Source organism: Salmo salar, chromosome 01 (assembly GCF_965601325.2).
Source record: "Salmo salar chromosome 01, fSalSal1, whole genome shotgun sequence".
NCBI lineage: Eukaryota > Metazoa > Chordata > Actinopteri > Salmoniformes > Salmonidae > Salmo > Salmo salar.
In genome coordinates, this window is record NC_138291.1 from 83,165,615 (window position 1) to 83,186,659 (window position 21,045).

The 21,045-nt window shown below is 44.3% G+C and overlaps 1 protein-coding gene across 3 annotated transcripts in view; it reads left to right on the forward strand.

Moving 5' to 3' along the window:
• ankfn1a (ankyrin repeat and fibronectin type III domain containing 1a) overlaps positions 1–21,045 on the forward strand; it is a 234,714-nt gene that overhangs the window by 71,563 nt on the left and 142,106 nt on the right. For all 3 annotated transcript variants that reach the window (XM_045723336.2, XM_014212988.3, XM_045723338.2), the window contains exon 6: positions 11,185–11,222. In XM_045723336.2, coding sequence (XP_045579292.1) covers positions 11,185–11,222 — 38 coding nt within the window. The remainder of the gene's footprint in view (positions 1–11,184; positions 11,223–21,045) is intronic.

The window sequence follows — 21,045 nt, forward strand, 5'->3', positions numbered from 1 at the left end:
GATTTCAAAAAGGCTTTACAGCGAAAGCAAAACATTAGATTATGTTAGGAGAGTACATAGACAAAAATAATCACACAGCCATTTTCCAAGCAAGGACATGTGTCAATAAAGCCCAAAACACAGCGAAATGAAGCACTAACCTTTGACGATCTTCATCAGATGACACTCCTAGGACATTATGTTATACAATACATGTATGTTTTGTTCGATAAAGTTCATATTTATATCCAAAAACAGCATTTTACATTGGCGCGTGATGTTCAGAAAATATTTGGCCTCCAATACTGCCAGTGAATCAGCACAACAATTTACAAAAATACTCATCATAAACGTTTCTAAAATATTAAACTGTTATTCAAAGAATTATAGATGAACATCTCCTTTATGCAACCGCTGTGACAGATTTCAAAAAAGCTTCACGGGGAAAGCACACTTTGCAATAATCTGAGTACTGCGCTCAGAAAAATACACCAGGCAATACAGATACCTGCCATTTTGGAGTCATCTAAAATCATAAATGGCATTATAAATATTCACTTACCTTTGATGATCTTCATCAGAAGGCACTTCCAGGAATCCCAGGTCCACAATAAATGTTGTTTTGTTCGATAAAGTCCATAATTGATGTCCAAATACCTCCTTGTTGTTTGCGCGTTCAGTAAGATACTCCAAATGTAGGAAGCGCGCCGAAAATTTCACGACAAAAAGTTATATTTACGTTAGTTGAAACATGTCAAACATTGTAAAACATCAATCTTTAGGGCCTTTTTAACGTAAAACTTCAGTAATATTCCAACCGGACTATTCCAATGTCTTCAAAAATGTTATGGAACACAGCTACCTCCTCACGTGAATGCGCGTAATTGTGGCCTGTCATTCTCTCGGTCATCAGACTCCAGGAGGTCTTGTTCGCTCTCTCTTGCCTGCAAAAGCCTGAAACACGTTCTAAAGACTGTTGACATCTAGTGGAAGTCTTAGGAAGTGCAAATTGAACTCTAAGTCACTGTATACTGAATAGGCCCAGTCTTGAAAAACTACAATCCACTTCCTGGTTGGATTTTTTTCTCAGGTTTTTGCGGGTTTCATTTTTCATTTTTCTTGGAATAGAAACACCATAATATTAATCAAATTAATTAAGCTACATTTCTTAAAATGAATCCCATATCCTATGTTCTTACAAAAAGGTTTTAAATTCTCTAGTACAGCCAATATTAAAAACAGTCAAATGCTTTTCAAAGATGCCCTCTGGTGGTCAAACTAGCACTAACTAGCATTAATGGCAACAATGGCTGACACTTTAGTAACGTGCCATAGAGTCATGCTTCATCATTGGCAGTCTGACGGACGAATCTGGGTTTGGTGGATGCCAGAATGCTACCAGCCTGAATGCATAGTGACAACTGTAAAGTTAGGTGGAGGAGGAATAATTTTCTGGGGCTGTTTTTCATGGTTCGATCTAGGCCCCTTAGTTCCAGTGAAGGGAAATGTTAACGCTACAGTATACAATGGCATTCTAGACAATTCTGTGCGTCTAACTATGTGGCAACAGTCTGGGGAAGGCCCTTTACTGTTTCAGCATGACAATGCCCCCGTAGACAAAGCGAGGTCCATATAGAAATGGTTTGTCGAGATCGGTGAGCAAGAACTTGACTGACTTACACAGAGCTCTGACCTCAACCCCATTGAACACCTTTTGCAGGAATTGGAACACAAACTGCAAGCCAGGTCTAATTGCCCAATATCAGTGGCCGACATTGCTAATGCTCTTGTGGCTGAATGGAAGCAAGTCCTCGCAATGTTCCAACATCTAGTGGAAAGCTTTCTCAGAAGAGTGGAGGCTGTTATAGCAGCAAAGGGGGGACCAACTCCATATTAATGCCTATGATTTTGGAATGAGATGTTCGACGAGCATGTAGTGTAGCTCTTCTCTAGCACAAACTGTTCAAAACTAAAGACCTATTTTACCGGAGCTAAAAAATAATAATTCTGGCACAGATTTGTGGGACGCTCTTAAAAGAGTTCACACAAATTTAGGAACTATGAAAGCTACATTTTGAAATAAACCCTATTTTATCTGTAAAAAGCCTGTCACACAAAAATGTATTATTTGCAGATTAGATGAGATGGTCATTACCACTAAATAAATGAGAAGGGAAATTGTAGGTGTGGCGCAAAATGTTATATCCATCAAGAATTTAAAAAAAGGTTGGGAATCACTGCTCTACTGTACTGTGCTCTACTATACCCTACTGTACTGTGCTCTACTGTACTTGACTGTGCTCTACTGTACTGTGCTCTAGTACTGTGCTCTACTGTACTTGACTGTGCTCTACTGTACTGTGCTCTACTGTACTTGACTGTGCTCTACTGTACTGTGCTCTACTCTACTGTACTGTGCTCTACTGTACTGTGCTCTACTATACCCAACTGTACTGTGCTCTACTCTACTGTACTGTGCTCTACTGTACTTGACTGTGCTCTACTGTACTGTGCTCTACTCTACTGGACTGTGCTCTACTGGACTGTGCTCTACTGTACTGTGCTCTAGTACTGTGCTCTACTGTACTTGACTGTGCTCTACTGTACTTGACTGTGCTCTACTGTACTTGACTGTGCTCTACTGTACTGCGCTCTACTCTACTGGACTGCGCTCTACTGTACTTGACTGTGCTCTACTGTACTGTGTTCTACTGTACTGTATTCGAGTTTACTCTACTTGAGTTTCTTACAATTTAAAAAAGGGCCCATGGACTCTTGACGTCTTGGTCTTGAGACCACACAAGACCACATACATTTGGTTTTAACTTGTCATGGTCTAAACTCACTGGGTCTTGGACTGGATCTTGGGACCAATGTCCCGGTATAAATCTTGGTCTTGGCTCGTGGATATTACCTTAGCCTTTGGTTTACAAACCAAAGGCAGCTCAATTTGAAGAAGACAATGCAGTATGACAGCGATGGGCAACTCCAGTCCTCGGGGGGCCTGATCAGTGTCACACTTTTTCCCCAGCTCCAGCTAAAAACACCTGACTCCAATAATCAATTAATCATAATCTTCCGTTTAGAATGCAATTAGTTTAATCAGCTGTGTTTGCAAGGGACAGGGAAAAAGTGTGACACCACTCCGGTCCCCGAGGACTGGAGTTGCCCATCCCTGCTCTATGATCATTGGCTGATCACTCTCAACCTATACAGTGAGGGGGAAAAAGTATTTGATCCCCTGCTTATTTTGTACGTTTGCCCACTGACAAAGAAATGATCAGTCTATAATTTTAATGGTAGGTTTATTTGAACAGTGAGAGACAGAACAATAACAAAAAAATCCAGAAAAACGCATGTCAAAAATGTTATAAATAGATTAGCATTTTAATGAGGGAAATAAGTATTTGACCCCCTCTCAATCAGAAAGATTTCTGGCTCCCAGGTGTCTTTTATACTGGTAACGAGCTGAGATTAGGAGCACACTCTTAAAGGGAGTGCTCCTAATCTCAGTTTATTACCTGTATAAAAGACACCTGTCCACAGAAGCAATCAATCAATCAGATTCCAAACTCTCCACCATGGCCAAGACCAAAGAGCTCTCCAAGGTTGTCAGGGACAAGATTGTAGACCTACACAAGGCTGGAATGGGCTACAAGACCATCGCCAAGCAGCTTGGTGAGAAGGTGACAACAGTTGGTGCGATTATTCGCAAATGGAAGAAACACAAAAGAACTGTCAATCTCCCTCGGCCTGGGGCTCCATGCAAGATCTCACCTCGTGGAGTTGCAGTGATCATGAGAACGGTGAGGAATCTGCCCAGAACTACACGGAGGGATCTTGTCAATGATCTCAAGGCAGCTGGGACCATAGTCACCAAGAAAACAATTGGTAACACACTACCCTGTGAAGGACTGAAATCCTGCAGCGCCCGCAAGGTCCCCCTGCTCAAGAAAGCACATATACATGCCGTCTGAAGTTTGCCAATGAACATCTGAATGATTCAGAGGACAACTGGGTGAAAGTGTTGTGGTCAGATGAGACCAAAATGGAGCTCTTTGGCATCAACTCAACTCGCCGTGTTTGGAGGAGGAATGCTGCCTGTGACCCCAAGAACACCATCCCCACCGTCAAACATGGAGGTGGAAACATTATGCTTTGGGGGTGTTTTTCTGCTAAGGGGACAGGACAACTTCACCTCATCAAAGGGACGATGGACGGGGCCATGTACCGTCAAATCTTGGGTGAGAACCTCTTTCCCTCAGCCAGGCCATTGAAAATGGGTCGAGGGTGGGTATTCCAGCATGACAACGACCAAAAACACACGGCCAAGGCAACAAAGGAGTGGCTCAAGAAGAAGCACATTAAGGTCCTGTAGTGGCCTAGCCAGTCTCCAGACCTTAATCCCATAGAAAATCTGTGGAGGTTCGAGTTGCCAAACGTCAGCCTCAAAACCTTAATGACTTGGAGAAGATCTGCAAAGAGGAGTGGGACAAAATCCCTCCTGAGTTGTGTGCAAACCTGGTGGCCAACTACAAGAAACGTCTGACCTCTGTGATTGCCAACAAGGGTTTTGCCACCAAGTACTAAGTCATGTTTTGCAGAGGGGTCAAATACTTATTTCCCTCATTAAAATGCAAATCAATTTATGACATTTTTGACATGCGTTTTTCTGGATATTTTTGTTGTTATTCTATCTCTCACTGTTCAAATAAACCTACCATTAAAATTATAGACTGATCATTTCTTTGTCTGTGGGCAAACGTACAAAAACAGCAGGGGATCAAATACTTTTTTCCCCTCACTGTAGGAATCCCCACCTAGTTCACTACTTTTAAATGCCATCAATGGCCATGTCTTTTCTAAATTGAGTTATATTCATCTAGAGTCCTCCATTTATCACTATGATTGATACTTGACACCAAAACACCTGTTATTTTGCCAAAATAAAGATAGATAAAGTAAACATTTAAACATTTAACAACATAATTCAGTCAGTCAACAAGTTTCCAATTCATACAATCAACATTTTACATTTTACAGAGAACTATTATAGAGATACATTTTCTCTAAAGGAAATGTAAATGTTTTGAAATCAGGCTAAAAACCTTACTTTTACATATTTGTATTTTTATGTATGCAAATTCAATTTCTACAATGAATCTGTAATAGAAAGTTAATCAAAATGGTCACTACTGTGCATTGTTTTACCTTTATTGCACCTTTTTCACTATGTTTCGGTAGTGACACATGTTGTGGGGTGTTAAGGAATTCACGTAAGTATTTCAAATATGCAATACAAACAAAGTGTGTGAGTAGTATCATGTCTATGTGACATACAGTTCAGGAAGACGTGTGCTGAAAGTTAGTTTGGTGAAAAAAATTAAATAAAAATGGAACACCCAATTTGCACCACTTCTGTATAATAACCCATAATGGTGCAATACTTTTGACCAGGGCCCATAGGGAATAGAATGCACTAAAAAACTACGTATGAGAATGACATCCTCTTTATTGATTCAGTGGAGTGTGTCTTATGGGCAGGCTTATTTCTGACCCTGGTATACAGTGTGCGATGCATGTAATTGCTTTATAATGTAAATTATAATGGATTTAATTGAAAGGGGAATTTTAAGTGCTCAAAGTGGTTTATTATTGAACAGCATAGGGACACTTGGGGTATAAATGTCCCTCCCTTTCACTTCAGAATGCAGAGGTAGCGCTATACCTCCACTGGGACAGACAGACAGATGGACAACATTACCTATGGGCTGTTTTAGTATGCACACCTAGCTCTACCTTTAGCTGGAACAGATGGACAGACGGACAACACCTGTTTAGGTATGCTCCTGCTGTAGCTCTGCACTATAACCTGTTTCGACAGACGGACAGATGGAGGCTGTAATACAAGCTGTCCAATACACTTAACATTTTCCAAAGCACATGGCCTGATAAAAGAAATTGTTCATTGTGAGGGAACTATGACCATGAAGAAATGTTCGCTCCTAGGACAAAAGGTGGATAGGTAGCGTCTTTACACAACAGCACGAGTTGAGAACATGTGCAGACCTCACAGGAGCCCTGGTTGTTTATGCATTACCACGAACAGGAGCCCTGGTTGTTGATGCATTACCACGAACAGGAGCCCTGGTTGTTGATGCATTACCACGAACAGGAGCCCTGGTTGTTGATGCATTACCACGAACAGGAGCCCTGGTTGTTGATGCATTACCACGAACAGGAGCCCTGGTTGTTGATGCATTACCACGAACAGGAGCCCTGGTTGTTGATGCATTACCACGAACAGGAGCCCTGGTTGTTGATGCATTACCACGAACAGGAGCCCTGGTTGTTGATGCATTACCACGAACAGGAGCCCTGGTTGTTGATGCATTACCACGAACAGGAGCCCTGGTTGTTGATGCATTACCACGAACAGGAGCCCTGGTTGTTGATGCATTACCACGAACAGGAGCCCTGGTTGTTGATGCATTACCACGAACAGGAGGACGTTGTTCTTATTCTGGTTAGAACCACTCCATTATGAGGTACACAAGAGCCGGCCCTGGCTGCTAGTTGCTGCTGACACCATCTCAACTAGCCATACTCTGAATAGTCTTACCCCGGGAGAAGAATAGACCATATTCCACTCCAGGGAGCTTCAAGGCTTTGCAAGGAGAAAGAACATGGGAGAAAGAGCGAGGGAAAAAAGAGAGCGACAGATATGTTGACCTATGTTACATGTGCCCTGCAGGCATTCCCGGAGTACAACCGCCTAGAGTTTTATAAATAGAACATTTTGATTTCTTTCAATAAAGTATTATCTGTGTTGTTAGGTTATTTATTACTTACCAGTTTCCCATCAGACTGCGCAGGGACATGTAGCCGACAGCGATGTGAGAGGGCATTGAGTGTTTGGATGATTTCAGAGTCACGACTGTCTCCTGTGTGTGTGCGTGTGTGCCTGCGTGTGTGTGTGTTTGTGTTTTGTCTCTGGGTGTGTATGTGATGCTTACAGCTCCCACTCTTCTCATGTAGTGGTTTGATGAGCGATAGTCTCATTTTAGAGCTGGCAGGAGACACAGAATCTGTCCATACAAAGAGAACACTGCACATCCATTATACTGCTGCTCAAACACACTGGTACAACACAGCACACTGAAACACATCAGAGAAGGCACTGGAATAAAACAGATTGTAATCTGGGTGGTTCGAGCCCTGAAATCTGATTGGCTGACAGCCATGGTATATCAGACCACATACCACGTATGACAAAACAATTATTTTTACTGCTCTAATTACGTTGGTAAACAGTTTATAATAGCAATAAGGCACCTCTGGGTTTGTGAGATATGGCCAATATAGCATGGCTAACGACTGTATCCAGGCACTCCGCGTTGCGTCGTTCTTAAGAGCAGCCCTTAGCCGTGGTATATTGACCATATACTACACACACTCTAGCCTTATTACTTAAATAGAAGAGAGGTGAATAGAATGTGATATAATAAAATTAAATTGAATGTCGTTGTCCATCTTGTAATAGAAATCCCTGTTTCGAGAAGTAAGGTTGTGTCTTTTCTGTTTATTAAAGTCAGCGTAACGTACAAACAGCTATAATGATAGTCATTTTCCCTCAGCATTCTGCCACGTTGTTACGACAACAGAGCATTTACCCCCTGCCACCAGTGCATTAGTGCATGATTGTTTCTTGGAAAATGTCTTTCTTCAATTGGAGGGTGTGTGTGTTTGTGTAATGAATTGTTTCTTGGAACGTGTTCTTTAATTGAAATACTGTATAGTGTACAGTGATGTCGTCAGCAATAACTGAATACAAGGAAACTAGTTTGTTCTATAGCCATATAAAACCATAGAAACCCTTGAGCTTTCTCAGTAAACCTACATTCGGAAAGTATTCACACCCCTTGACTTTTTCCACATTTTGTTATGTTACAGCCTTATTCTAAAATTGATAAAATTGTTTCCCCCCTCATCAATCTACACACAATAATGACAAAGCAAAAACAGGTTTTTAGAAATTTTTGCAAATTTATACAAATAAAAAATCTGATATAACATTTACTTAAGTATTCAGACTCTTTACTCAGTACTTTGTCTAAGCACCTTTTGCAGCGATTACAGCCTCGAGTCTTCTTGGGTATGACGCTACAAGCTTGGCCCACCTGTTTTTGGGGAGTTTCTCCAATTATTTTCTGCAGATCCTCTCAATCTCTGTCAGGTTGGATGGGGAGCGTCACTGCACAGCTGTTTTCAGGTCTCTCTAGAGATGTTCAAGACCGGGCTCTGCCTGGGCCACTCAAGGACATTCAGAGACTTGTCCCGAAGCCACTCCCACATTGTCTTGGCTGTGTGCTAAGGGTCGTTGAACTGTAGGAAGGTGAACCTTTACCCCAGTCTGAGGTCCTGAGCGCTCTGGAGCAGGTTTTCATCAAGGATCTCTGTACTTTGCACCGTTCATCTTTCCCTCGATCCTAACTAGTCTCCCAGTCCCTGCCGCTGAAAAACATCCCCACAGCATGATGCTGCCATCACCATGCTTCACCGTAGGGATGGTGCCAGGATTCCTCCAGACGTGACACTTGACATTGAGGCCAAAGAGTTCAATCTTGGTTTTGTCAGACCAGAGAATCTTGTTTCTTCTTTTGGAAAACTCCAAGTGGGCTGTCATGTTACTTTTACTGAGGAGTGGCTTCCGTCTGGCCACTCTACCATAAAGGCCTGATTGGTGGAGTGCTGCAGAGATGGTTGTCCTTCTGGAATGTTCTCTCATCTCCACAGAGGAACTCTGGAGCTCTGTCAGAGTGACCATTGGGTTCTTGTTCACCTCCATGACCAAGGCCCTTCTTCCGCGATTGTTCAGTTTGGCCGGGCGGCCAGCTCTAGGAAGAGTCTTGTTGGTTCAAACTTCTTCCATTTAAGAATGATGGATGCCACTGTCTTCTTGGGGTCCTTCAATGCTGCATAAATGTTTTGGTACCCTTCCCCAGATCTGTGCCTCGACACAATCCTGTCTCAGAGCTCTATGGACAATTAATTTGACCTCATGACTTGGTTTTTGCTCTGACATGCACTGTCAACTGTGGGACCTTTCCAAATCATGTCTGTTCATTTGAATTTAACCACAGCTGGACTCCAATTAAGTTCTGGAAAGATCTCAAAGATGATCAATGGAAACAGGATGCACCTGAGCTCAATTTCGTGTCTCATAGCAAAGGGTCTGAATACTTATGTAAATAAGGTATTTCTGTTTAGAATTTTTTTATTTATTTCTAAGACCTGTTTTCAATATTTCATTATGAGGTATTGTGTGTAGATTGAGAATAAGGCTGTAACATAACAAAATGTGGAAAATGGAAAGGGGTTTGAATACTTTCTGAATGCACTGTATATATAAAAGCATGTGGACACCCCTTCAAATTAGTGGATTCGGCTATTTCATCCACACCCGTTTCTGACAGGTATATAAAATCGAGCACCCCGGCTTGCATTCTCCATAGACAAACATTGGCAGTAGAATGGCCTTACTGAAGACCTCAGTGACTTTCAACATGGCATTGTCATAGGATGCCACCTTTCCAACAAGTCAGTTTGTCAAATTTCTGCCCTGCTAGAGCTGCCCCGGTCAATTATCGGTGCTCTTATTGTGAAGTGGAAACGTTTAGGAGCAACAACAGCTAAGCCTCGAAGTGGTAGGCCACACAAGCTCACAGAACGGGACCGCTTGTAGCGCGTAAAAATAGTCTGTCCTCAGTTGCAACACTCACTACTGAGTTCCAAACTGCCTCTGGAGCAATGTCAGCACAATAACTGTTCGTCAGGAGCTTCATGAAATGGGTTTCCATGGCTGAGCAGCCACACAAGCCTAATATCACCATGCATAATGCCAAGCGTCAGCTGGAGTGTTGTAAAGCTCTCCGCCATTGGACTCTGGAGCAGTGGAAACACATTCTCTGGAGTGATGAATCACACTTGACCATCTAGCAGTCCGACAAACTAATCTGGGTTTGGCAGATGACAGGAGAACGCTACATTTTACATTTTAGTCATTTAGCAGACGCTCTTATCCAGAGCGACTTACAGTAGTGAATGCATACATTTCTTTTTTTTTTTTTTGTACTGGCCCCCCGTGGGAATCTAACCCCCAACCCTGGCGTTGCACACACCATGCTGGCATTGCAAACACCATGCTCTACCAACTGAGCCACAGGGAAGACTGCATGCCTGAATGCATAGGCCAACTGTAAAGTTCAGTGGAATAATGGTCTGGGGATGTTGTTCATGATTCGGCCTAGGCCCGTTAGTTCCAGTGAAGAGAAATCTTAACGCTACAGCATATAATGACATTCTAGACGATTCTGTGCTTCCAACTTTGTTGCAACAGTTTGGGGAAGGCCCTTTCCTGTTTCAGCATGACATGCACAAAGCAAGGTCAATACAGAAATGGTTTGTGGAAGAACTTGACTGGCCTGCACATAGCCCTGACCTCAGCCCCATCGAACGCCTTTGGGATGAATTGGAACGCCTACTAGCCCAACAGGCCTAATAGCCCAACATCAGTGTCCCACCTCACTAATGCTCTTGTGGGTGAATGGGAGCAAGTCCCCGCAGCAATGTTCCAACAGCTAGTGGAAAGCCTACCCAGAAAAGTAGGAGCCAACTCCATATTAATGCCCATGATATTGGAATGATATGTTCGGTGAGCACATACCTTTGACCACGTAGTGTAAAACCAGTTAATATTGTATGAAGGTCATCTGAAGAGAATAATAGCTACACCCTACATTTCACTTCATGGGACCACGTTGGAAACAAGGGGATTTGCTTGAACGTGTTATCTCTGGTTTGTACTCAGTGAATCCTTTTCCAATTAATCAACTCCTCTTTTTCTTAATTCGTCCATTCTCTGTGGAAGTAGTCCACGTATGTCTTGCTTTCCCATCACAGTTTTAGTTCAGTGAGATACATACTGTTTTACTATTTAACCTTTACCATTTAGCCTTTACGTCTGGTCTTTCCAGGAAAACTAAGGGAACTGAAGGGTGGGGGGACTATTGGCTAAATATTGATCCACTTTGCTGAGACAATTTATGTAGAATGGAATTTCCCATGAATTGATGTTGTATTATGCATTCGTAGCTCCGTGCTCAAACATACAAAATTATGATCTTCTCTTTTCATCCTCTACAGAGTCTTGGATCCACAGGCAGATACGAGACCAGGAAGAAGTAAGTGTCCTCTCGTTTCTTGTGTCTCGCTGTCTGGCAGCTGCACAATTGGGATTGTAGATAGAGGGTGTGTCCCAAATGGCACCCTTTTCCCTACATAGTGCACTACTTCTGACCAGAGCCCTATAGTTGTGGTCAAAGGTAGTCCACTATAAAGGTAATGGGGTGCTATTTGGGACGCAGACTTTGCATGTCATTATCAGAGCAGTCTCTGGTAATTACGGTAGAGAGATTTGTAAAGAAAAATCAGGAGTTGATTATAGTGGTCTATTTTACCCCCGTTCTAAGCACTTTGTGCATCTGGAAAAGCAGTATATAAATCCAATCAGTTATTTTTGTAAATAGTCTGCAGCTCAACAAGTTTATTAACAAATCTCTTCATTCAAAGCATTAGCTTTCAGCTAATTTGTTTCTAGTTTATTCTCAGCTCACATTTTCTCTATGTCCCCACTGCAGAGGGTACAATATTTTATAAGAATGAATAAATAGCTTAAGCCACGTTCTAGCAATAATGAACCTCTTCGAAGACCTTTCGGGCTCACTGCTCTGAGCCAATAGGGTCTCTCTGATGGAGAGTGTGTAAGAGATCTCTTGATTGGATAACATGATGCGACCAACCTGTTGTGGATAGTGAATTGCTCAGTATAATATTCTTTTGTCTTTTGCATATTTTACTTAATTCCCAGTAACTATAATTGCTATTTTGTGCATTGTAATACATTGATTAGTATTACACTGCACATTTACAGCTTTGGCATTTGCTAGTTAATTAGCCAATCCAACAGCACTTACTGTATAGTGTTAGGTGGATAGCAGTGTCTGGCCTTGGCAGCTTAGTGGCCGTTACCTGGGGCATGTTGATGGAATATTATTATACTGTGTTAGGATGCCCAAGGACTTCCGTAGCCATGGAGATTAATGTGCGTATTATCAGAGTGTCCTTGGATCTGGGATCCATAGTTGGGTGGAGGGGGGCGTGTGTGTGTGCACGTGTACAACCATACTGTCCCTTATACCGCAACAATAATTGGGCAAAAGATCAGCATTTGGCTGAAGACAGTCAAACAATAGGTGACCAGACATTCAAATCACCTGATATTAGTACGTTTGAAATAGACGATACTTTAACATTTCAGTCATGAAAGTCCAAAACAACCACCTACAAGCACACACACGCACGCACGCACGCACAGGCACACACACAAACACACACACATGTTCATGTCAGAGGTGTGGAAACGTTTTTTATTTAACCTTTATTTAACCAGGAAAAGTCCATTGAGACCCAGAGTCTCTTTTTCAAGGGAGACCTGGCCAAGAAGGCAGCAACAATCAATACATTACATAACTAAAACATACACCAACATAAATGGGTTGTTATGGCCTTTATACACGTCTGACACGTGTGCTGATGTGGAAAGGACACGCTCAACACTCACGCTACACACACACACACTCCACACACGCTCTGAGAGCTGAGGAATGAATGCATCTCAACATACTGTAGCTGACTCCATATTTCACAGAGATGGATAGAGGAGCGAGAGAGAGAGAGAGAGAGAGAGAGAGAGAGAGAGAGAGAGAGACACACACACACACACACACAAACCATCTGTGTGTTTTGCAAATACATGGTTGTCATGATGTCTGGCGAGAATGTAGTGTACAGCACTTTCTAACCTCTAACGTTGATCTTAACCACTTACCCTAACCTTAACCTTTAACCCTAAACCCCAGGTCAACAAGAAAAAGCTCAAGTACTCTAGTACGGCTTGTACTCTAGCCTAGCGGTTAGAACATTGAGCCAGTAACCAAAGAGGTTGCTGGTTCAAATACCCAACAAGGTGACATATCTGTCTATGTGCCCTTGAGCAAGGCACTTAACCCTAATTTGCTCCAGGGGTGCCGTACTACCATGGCTGACCCCTGTAAAACAACACATTTCATTGCACCTTTTTATTGTGACAATAAAAATAAAAAACTTCTCAACACATCATCAACTATAACACAATCCCATACCCTATTCTGCCTATACCAGGCTACCATAGGTTAAAGAAGAGCCGTTTGAATGGAATCACTATAGAAGTCCATTGAGCTTTCTCCTGTCTGCCACACATACCAATAGGCTCTAGTGATTGATGAATGAATGGAGGGGTTTGGGTCTGTCTGTAGTGTGTGTGTGGAGGGGCTATAGTCTTGTGTAATGCATCTCTTCTATGTGTTCTCTAAAGCCTCTACTTAGACCCAGGGTGTGTGTTGGGTCTGCTGTGTCCCCTTTCTTACCTCTACAAAGTCTCTATTCAAACTCCTCAATGGACCTCTGTAAGGCATTATCAGAGGAGTACAGTGTGTGTGTGTGTGTGTGTGTGTGTGTGTGTGTGGTGTGTGTGTGTGTGTGTGTGTGTGTGTGTGTGTGTGTGTGTGTGTGTGTGTGTGTGTGTGTGTGTCCATGAGTGCGTCCTTGTACTTGTGGCACATGAGCAATCATGTACAAGACCCTCCCTTGCTCAACTCAAAGCAGAATTGTGAAAGCCCCTAATTCCAGAGACAGTGTGAAATGGCGCAAACCCCTCCAGGATGAAACTAATCAACCTGATTGCCTATTTATTAGCTATATCCCCTGGCCTATCTCTTCCGAACGCTGCCACTCTTATACCATTGGGTGTGTCACCATGGCAACCCACAGCCAGAAACGGCACTTCATAATAGTTCCGCGGGCCCCACTGGCTTTCACTGCAGATAATGTAGTCATTGTGTGTGTAGAACATCAGTCGATCACACACACAATATGCAGTCATTCACATACACACACACTTGTCTACTTTGCTCTCCCTTTGACTGCCAGTGTTGCAGTAGCTGTTTCTCTCTGTCTTTTGATTATCTGAGTTGAGATGATGCAACAGTACAGTACCTTTTCTCTGTCGCTCTGTCTTTTACCTGCCAGTCCATTGTGTGTGGGCCAGAGTGTAGGCCATCCAAGATGGCGTAGCAGTCACACATCTTTGTCTTTGTCCTGTCGTGTCCCTTGTATATCTTTTTATATATTTTTACATCTTTTTCTTCGCATATCTTTTAAAAATATTTTCCTAAACCTCAACTCCTAAATACTCTCCTGTAACCCGCCTCACCCAATGTGGCGTGGATCTGTTTTTTTTCTAAAGTATTTCTATTTACTTCGGATCTGGAATCCCTCAACTGAAGCTAGCCAGCTAACTACCTACCAACTAACAGTCATCAAACCATTGCTAGCGGTCATCAGCTAACCTTTAGCTCGGAAAGCTCTCGCCAGTTCGAACAATGTGACTCAAACCAGAGCATAACGGACCTATTATTATTTGTAATTTTTTCCCCCCATATCCCGGGATTCCTACCGCAAACTCTGAACATTTTCATCTGGATCTTCGCAACTAGCTAACCGCAATCCCGTGTGACTACTCCTGACTAGTGTTTCCATCCCGGAGCAAGCACCAATTAGCCTGAAGCTAGCCTGGCCAGGGCTCCTGTGCTACCACCGAAGCTCACTCCTGGGCTACAATATCCGGACCCCTTCTACTCCAACAGGCCCCTCAGCCGCGACGTCCGCTGAAGGCCCATTCGGCCTACTAGCTACCTAGAGCTACTTGGAACCCTACTAATTCCACGACTGGTCTATCGACGTCACCGCACGAAGAGGCAAAAACAGACTTACCCCCAAGGCTAACTTGCTAGCACCGGTCTGTTAACTGCTAGCTTGCTTGCCCCGGTCTGCTAACTGCTAGCTTGCCTGCCCCGGTCTGCCAACTGCTTGCTTGCTAACCCGGTCTGCTAACTGCTAGCTTGTTTAGCCCCGGCCTACTAACTGTTAGCTTGTTAGCATCGGACTGCAAACTGTCTGAATCGCCGTGTCCCCAGTCAGCCCAACCACTCACTGGACCCATATGTTCACTTGGCTACGCATGCCTCTCTCTAATATCAATATGCCTCGTCCATTACTGTTCTGGTTAGTGATTACTGTCTTATTTCACTGTAGAGCCTCTAGCCCTGCTCAATATGCCTTAACCAACCATGTTGTTCCACCTCCTACATATGCGATGACATCACCTGGTTTAAACGTGGTTATATCTCTCTCATCATTACTCAATGCCTAGGTTTACCTCCAATGTACTCACATCCTACCTTACCTTTGTCTGTACACTATGCCTTGAATCTATGCTATCGTGCCCAGAAATCTGCTCCTTTTACTCTCTGTTCCAAACATGCTAGACGGCCAGTTCGTATAGCCTTTAGCCAGACCCTTATCCTACTTCTCCTCTGTTCCTCTGGTGATGTGGAGGTTAATCCAGGTCCTGCAGTGCCTACCTCCACTCCTATTCCCCAGGTGCTCTCATTTGTTGACTTCTGTAACCGTAAAAGCCTTGGTTTCATGCATGTTAACATTAGAAGCCTCCTCCCTAAGTTTGTTTTACTCACTGCTTTAGCACACTCTGCCAACCCGGATGTCTTAGCCGTGTCTGAATCCTGGCTTAGGAAAACCACCAAAAACCCTGAAATCTCCATAGCTAACTATAAGATTTTCCGCCAAGGTAGAACTGCCAAAGGGGGCGGTGTTGCAATCTACTTCAAAGATAGCCTTCAGAGTTCTGTCTTACTATCCAGGTCTGTACCCAAACAATTCGAGCTTCTACTTCTAAAAAATCACCTTTCCAGAAACAAGCCTCTCACTGTTGCCGCTTGCTATAGACCTCCCTCTGCCCCCAGCTGTGCCCTCTATACCATATGTGAATTGATTGCCCCCCATCTATCTTCTGAGGTCGTGCTACTAGGTGACCTAAACTGGGACATGGTTAACACCCCGGCCATCCTACAATCTAAGCTTGATGCCCTCAATCTCACACAAATTATCAATGAACCTACCAGGTACAACCCCAAATCCGTAAACACGGGCACCCTCATAGATGTCATCATAACTAACTCGCCCTCCAAATACACCTCTGCTGTTTTCAATCAAGATCTCAGCGATCACTGCCTCATTGCCTGCATCCGTAATGGGTCTGCGACCAAGCGACCACCCCTCATCACTGTCAAACGCTCCCTAAAACACTTCTGCGAGCAGGCCTTTCTAATCGACTTGGCCGGGGTATCCTGGAATGACATTGACCTCATCCCGTCAGTAGATGATGCCTGGCTATTCTTTAAAAGTGCCTTCCTCACCAATTTAAATAAGCATGCCCCATTCAAAACATTTTGAACTAGGAATAGATATTGTCCTTGGTTCACTCCAGACCTGTCTGCCCTTGACCAGCACAAAAACATCCTGTGGCGTTCTGCATTAGCATCGATTAACCCCCGTGATATGCAACTTTTCAGGGAAGTTAGGAACATATATACACAGGCAGTTAGAAAAGCTAAGGCTAGCTTTTTCAAACAGAAATTTGCATCCTGTAGTACTAACTCCAAAAAGTTTTGGGACACTGTAAATCCATGGAGAATAAGAGCACCACCTCCCAGCTGCCCACTGCTCTGAGGCTAGGAAACACTGTTACCACCGATAAATCCACTATAATTGAGAATTTCAATAAGCATTTCTCTACGGCTGGCCATGCTTTCCAACTGGCTACCCCTACCCCGGTCAACTTCCCGGCACCCTCCACAGCAACCCGCCAATGCCCCCACCATTTCTCCTTCACCCAAATCCAGATAGCTGATGTTCTGAAAGAGCTGCAAAATCTGGACCCATACAAATCAGAAGGCCTAGACAATCTGGACCCTCTCTTTCAAAAATTATCTGCCGAAATTGTTGCAACCCCTATTACTAGCCTGTTTAACCTCTCTTTCGTATTGCCTGAGATTCCCAAAGATTGGAAAGCTGCCGCGGTCATCCCCCTCTTCAAAGGGGGTGACACTCTAGACCCAAACTGCTACAGACCTATATTTACATTTACATTTAAGTCATTTAGCAGACGCTCTTATCCAGAGCGACTTACAAAATGGTGCATTCACCTTATGATATCCAGTGGAACAACAACCACTTTACAATAGTGCATCTAAATCTTTTAAGGGGGGGGGGGGGGGGGGGGTTAGAAGGATTACTTTATCCTATCCTAGGTATTCCTTAAAGAGGTGGGGTTTGAGGTGTCTCCGGAAGGTGGTGATTGACTCCGCTGTCCTGGCGTCGTGAGGGAGCTTGTTCCACCATTGGGGTGCCAGAGCAGCGAACAGTTTTGACTGGGCTGAGCGGGAACTGTGCTTCCTCAGAGGTAGGGGGGCCAGCAGGCCAGTGGTGGATGAACGCAGTGCCCTTGTTTGGGTGTAGGGCCTGATCAGAGCCTGAAGGTATGGAGGTGCCGTTCCCTTCACAGCTCCGTAGGCAATCACCATGGTCTTGTAGCGGATGCGAGCTTCAACTGGAAGCCAGTGGAGAGAGCGGAGGAGCGGGGTGACGTGAGAGAACTTGGGAAGGTTGAACACCAGACGGGCTGCGGCGTTCTGGATGAGTTGTAGGGGTTTAATGGCACAGGCAGGGAGCCCAGCCAACAGCGAGTTGCAGTAATCCAGACGGGAGATGACAAGTGCCTGGATTAGGACCTGCGCCGCTTCCTGTGTGAGGCAGGGTCGTACTCTGCCAATGTTGTAGAGCATGAACCTACAGGATCGGGTCACCGCCTTGATGTTAGTGGAGAACGACAGGGTGTTGTCCAGGATCACGCCAAGGTTCTTAGCACTCTGGGAGGAGGACACAAGGGAGTTGTCAACCGTGATGGCGAGATCATGGAACGGGCAGTCCTTCCCCGGGAGGAAGAGCAGCTCCGTCTTGCCGAGGTTCAGCTTGAGCTGGTGATCCGTCATCCACACTGATATGTCTGACAGACATGCAGAGATGCGATTCGCCGCCTGGTTATCAGAAGGGGGAAAGGAGAAGATTAATTGTGTGTCGTCTGCATAGCAATGATAGGAGAGACCATGTGAGGATATGACAGAGCCAAGTGACTTGGTGTATAGCGAGAATAGGAGAGGGCCTAGAACAGAGCCCTGGGGGACACCAGTGGTGAGAGCGCATGGTGCGGAGACAGATTCTCGCCACGCCACCTGGTAGGAGCGACCTGTCAGGTAGGACGCAATCCAAGCGTGGGCCGCGCCGGAGATGCCCAACTCGGAGAGGGTGGAGAGGAGGATCTGATGGTTCACAGTATCAAAGGCAGCAGATAGGTCTAGAAGGATGAGAGCAGAGGAGAGAGAGTTAGCTTTAGCAGTGCGGAGAGCCTCCGTGACACAGAGAAGAGCAGTCTCAGTTGAATGCCCAGTCTTGAAACCTGACTGATTAGGATCAAGAAGGTCATTCTGAGAGAGATAGCAGGAGAGCTGGCCAAGGACGGCACGTTCAAGAGTTTTGGAGAGAAATAAATAAATAATATATCTATCCTACCCTGTCTTTCTAAGGTCTTCGAAAGCCAAGTTAACAAACAGATTACCGACTATTTCAAATCCCACCGTACCTTCTCGCTCTGCAATCTGGTTTCAGAGCTGGCCACGCTCAAGGTCCTAAACGACATCATAACCGCCATCGATAAGAGACATTACTGTGCAGCCGTATTCATCGACCTGCCCAAGGCTTTCGACTCTGTCAATCACCACATTCTTATTGGCAGACTCGACTGCCTTGGTTTCTCAAACGATTGCCTCGCCTGGTTTACCAATTACTTCTCTGATAGAGTTCAGTGTGTCAAATCGGAGGGCCTGTTGCCCGGACCTCTGGCAGTCTCTATGGGTGTGCCACAGGGTTCAATTCTCGGGCCGACTCTCTTCTCTGTATAGATCAATGATGTTGCTCTTGCTGCTGGTGATTCTCTGATCCTCCTCTACGCAGACGACACCATTCTGTATACTTCTGGCCCCTCTTTGGACACTGTGTTAACTAACCTCCAGACGAGCTTCAATGCCATACAACTCTCCTTCCGTGGCCTCCAACTGCTCTTAAACACAAGTAAAACGAAATGCATGCTATTCAATCGATCACTGCCCGCACCTGCTCTCCCGTCCAGCATCACTACTCTGGACGGCTCTCACTTAGAATACGTGGACAACTACAAATACCTGGGTGTCTGGTTAGACTGTAAACTCTCCTTCTTGACTCACATTAAGCATCTCCAATCCAAAATGAAATCTAGAATCGGCTTCCTATATCGCAACAACGCGTCCTTCACTCAGGCTGCCAAACATACCCTCGTAAAACTGACCATCCTACCAATCCTCGACTTCGGTGATGTCATCTATAAAATAGCCTCCAACACTCTACTCAACAAACTGGATGCAGTGTATCACAGTGCCATCCGTTTTGTCACCAAAGCCCCATACACTACCCACCATGGCGACCTGTACGCTCTCGTTGGTTGGCCCATGCTTCATACTCGTCGCCAAACCCACTGGCTACAGGTCATCTACAAGTCTCTGCTAGGTAAAGCCCTGCCTTATCTCAGCTCACTGGTCACCATAGCAGCCCCCACTTGTAGCATGCACTCCAGCAGGTATATCTCACTGGTCACCCCCAAAGCCAATTCCTCCTTTAGTCGTCTTTCCTTCCAGTTTTCTGCTGCCAATGACTGGAACGAACTGCAAAGATCTCTGAAGCTGGAGACTCATATCTCCCTCACTAGCTTTAAGCAGCAGCTGTCAGAGCAGCTCACAGATCACTGCACCTGTACATGGCCCATCTGTAAACAGCCCATCTATCTACCTACCTCATCCCCATACTGTATTTATTTATTTATCTTGCTCCTTTGCACCCAAGTATCTCTACTTGCACATTCATCTTCTGCACATCTTCCATTCCAGTGTTTAATTGCTATATTGTAATTACTTCGCCACCATGGCCTATTTATTGCCTAAACTTACCTCATTTGCATAGACTTTTAATTTATTTTGTTCTACTGTATTATTGACTGTATGTTTTGTTTATTCCATGTGTAACTGTGTGTTGTTGTATGTGTCAAATTGCTACGCTTTATCTTGGCCAGGTCGCAGTTGCAAATGAGAACTTGTTCTCAACTAGCCTACCTGGTTAAATAAAGGTGAAAAAAATAAAAAAATAAAGTGTTTGCGAAGCTTGTAGAGTCTAGACTCTAGAGGAATGCTGGATCATGATGGGAGCTGAGAAAAGGAGCTGGAGAGAGGAGGAATGTGTGTGTGTTTATGTGAAAGTGTGTGTGATTGAGTGTTGATCCGTGTGCTTGTTGACGTGTCTGAAGCTGTGCGTTGCAGCCAGCCAAAAGGCTTTAGTGCGTCAGATCACTGGATTTACTGGGCTTTACTAAGCTAGGACACTGGATCAATCCTACCACCCACAAACAGACAGCCTGGCAACATACACAGTTTTGTTCTTCTATCCTCGTGGGGACCTAAAATTGATTTCCATTCAAAATCCAATTTTCCGTAACCCTAAACTTAACTCGTAACACAAACCCTAAACCTAACCCCTTACCCTAACCATAATTCTAACCCTAAGCTTAAAATAGCCTTTGTCTTCATGGGGACGTGGGAAATGTCCCAACGAGGGAGAATTTTCCTTCTTTTACTATCCTTGTGGGGACTTTTGGGGATCTTGGGTCCCCACAAGGATTGAAGAACCAACCAACCAACACACACACACACACACACACATACACACACACACACACACACACACACACTCACACACACACACACACACACACACACACACACACACACACACACACACACACACACACACACACACACACACACACACACACACACACACACACCAGCTGCTGCTGTTCCAGAGAACAGAAGTTTCAGTGCTTGTCATCATGATGGGGTTGGAGTGCCA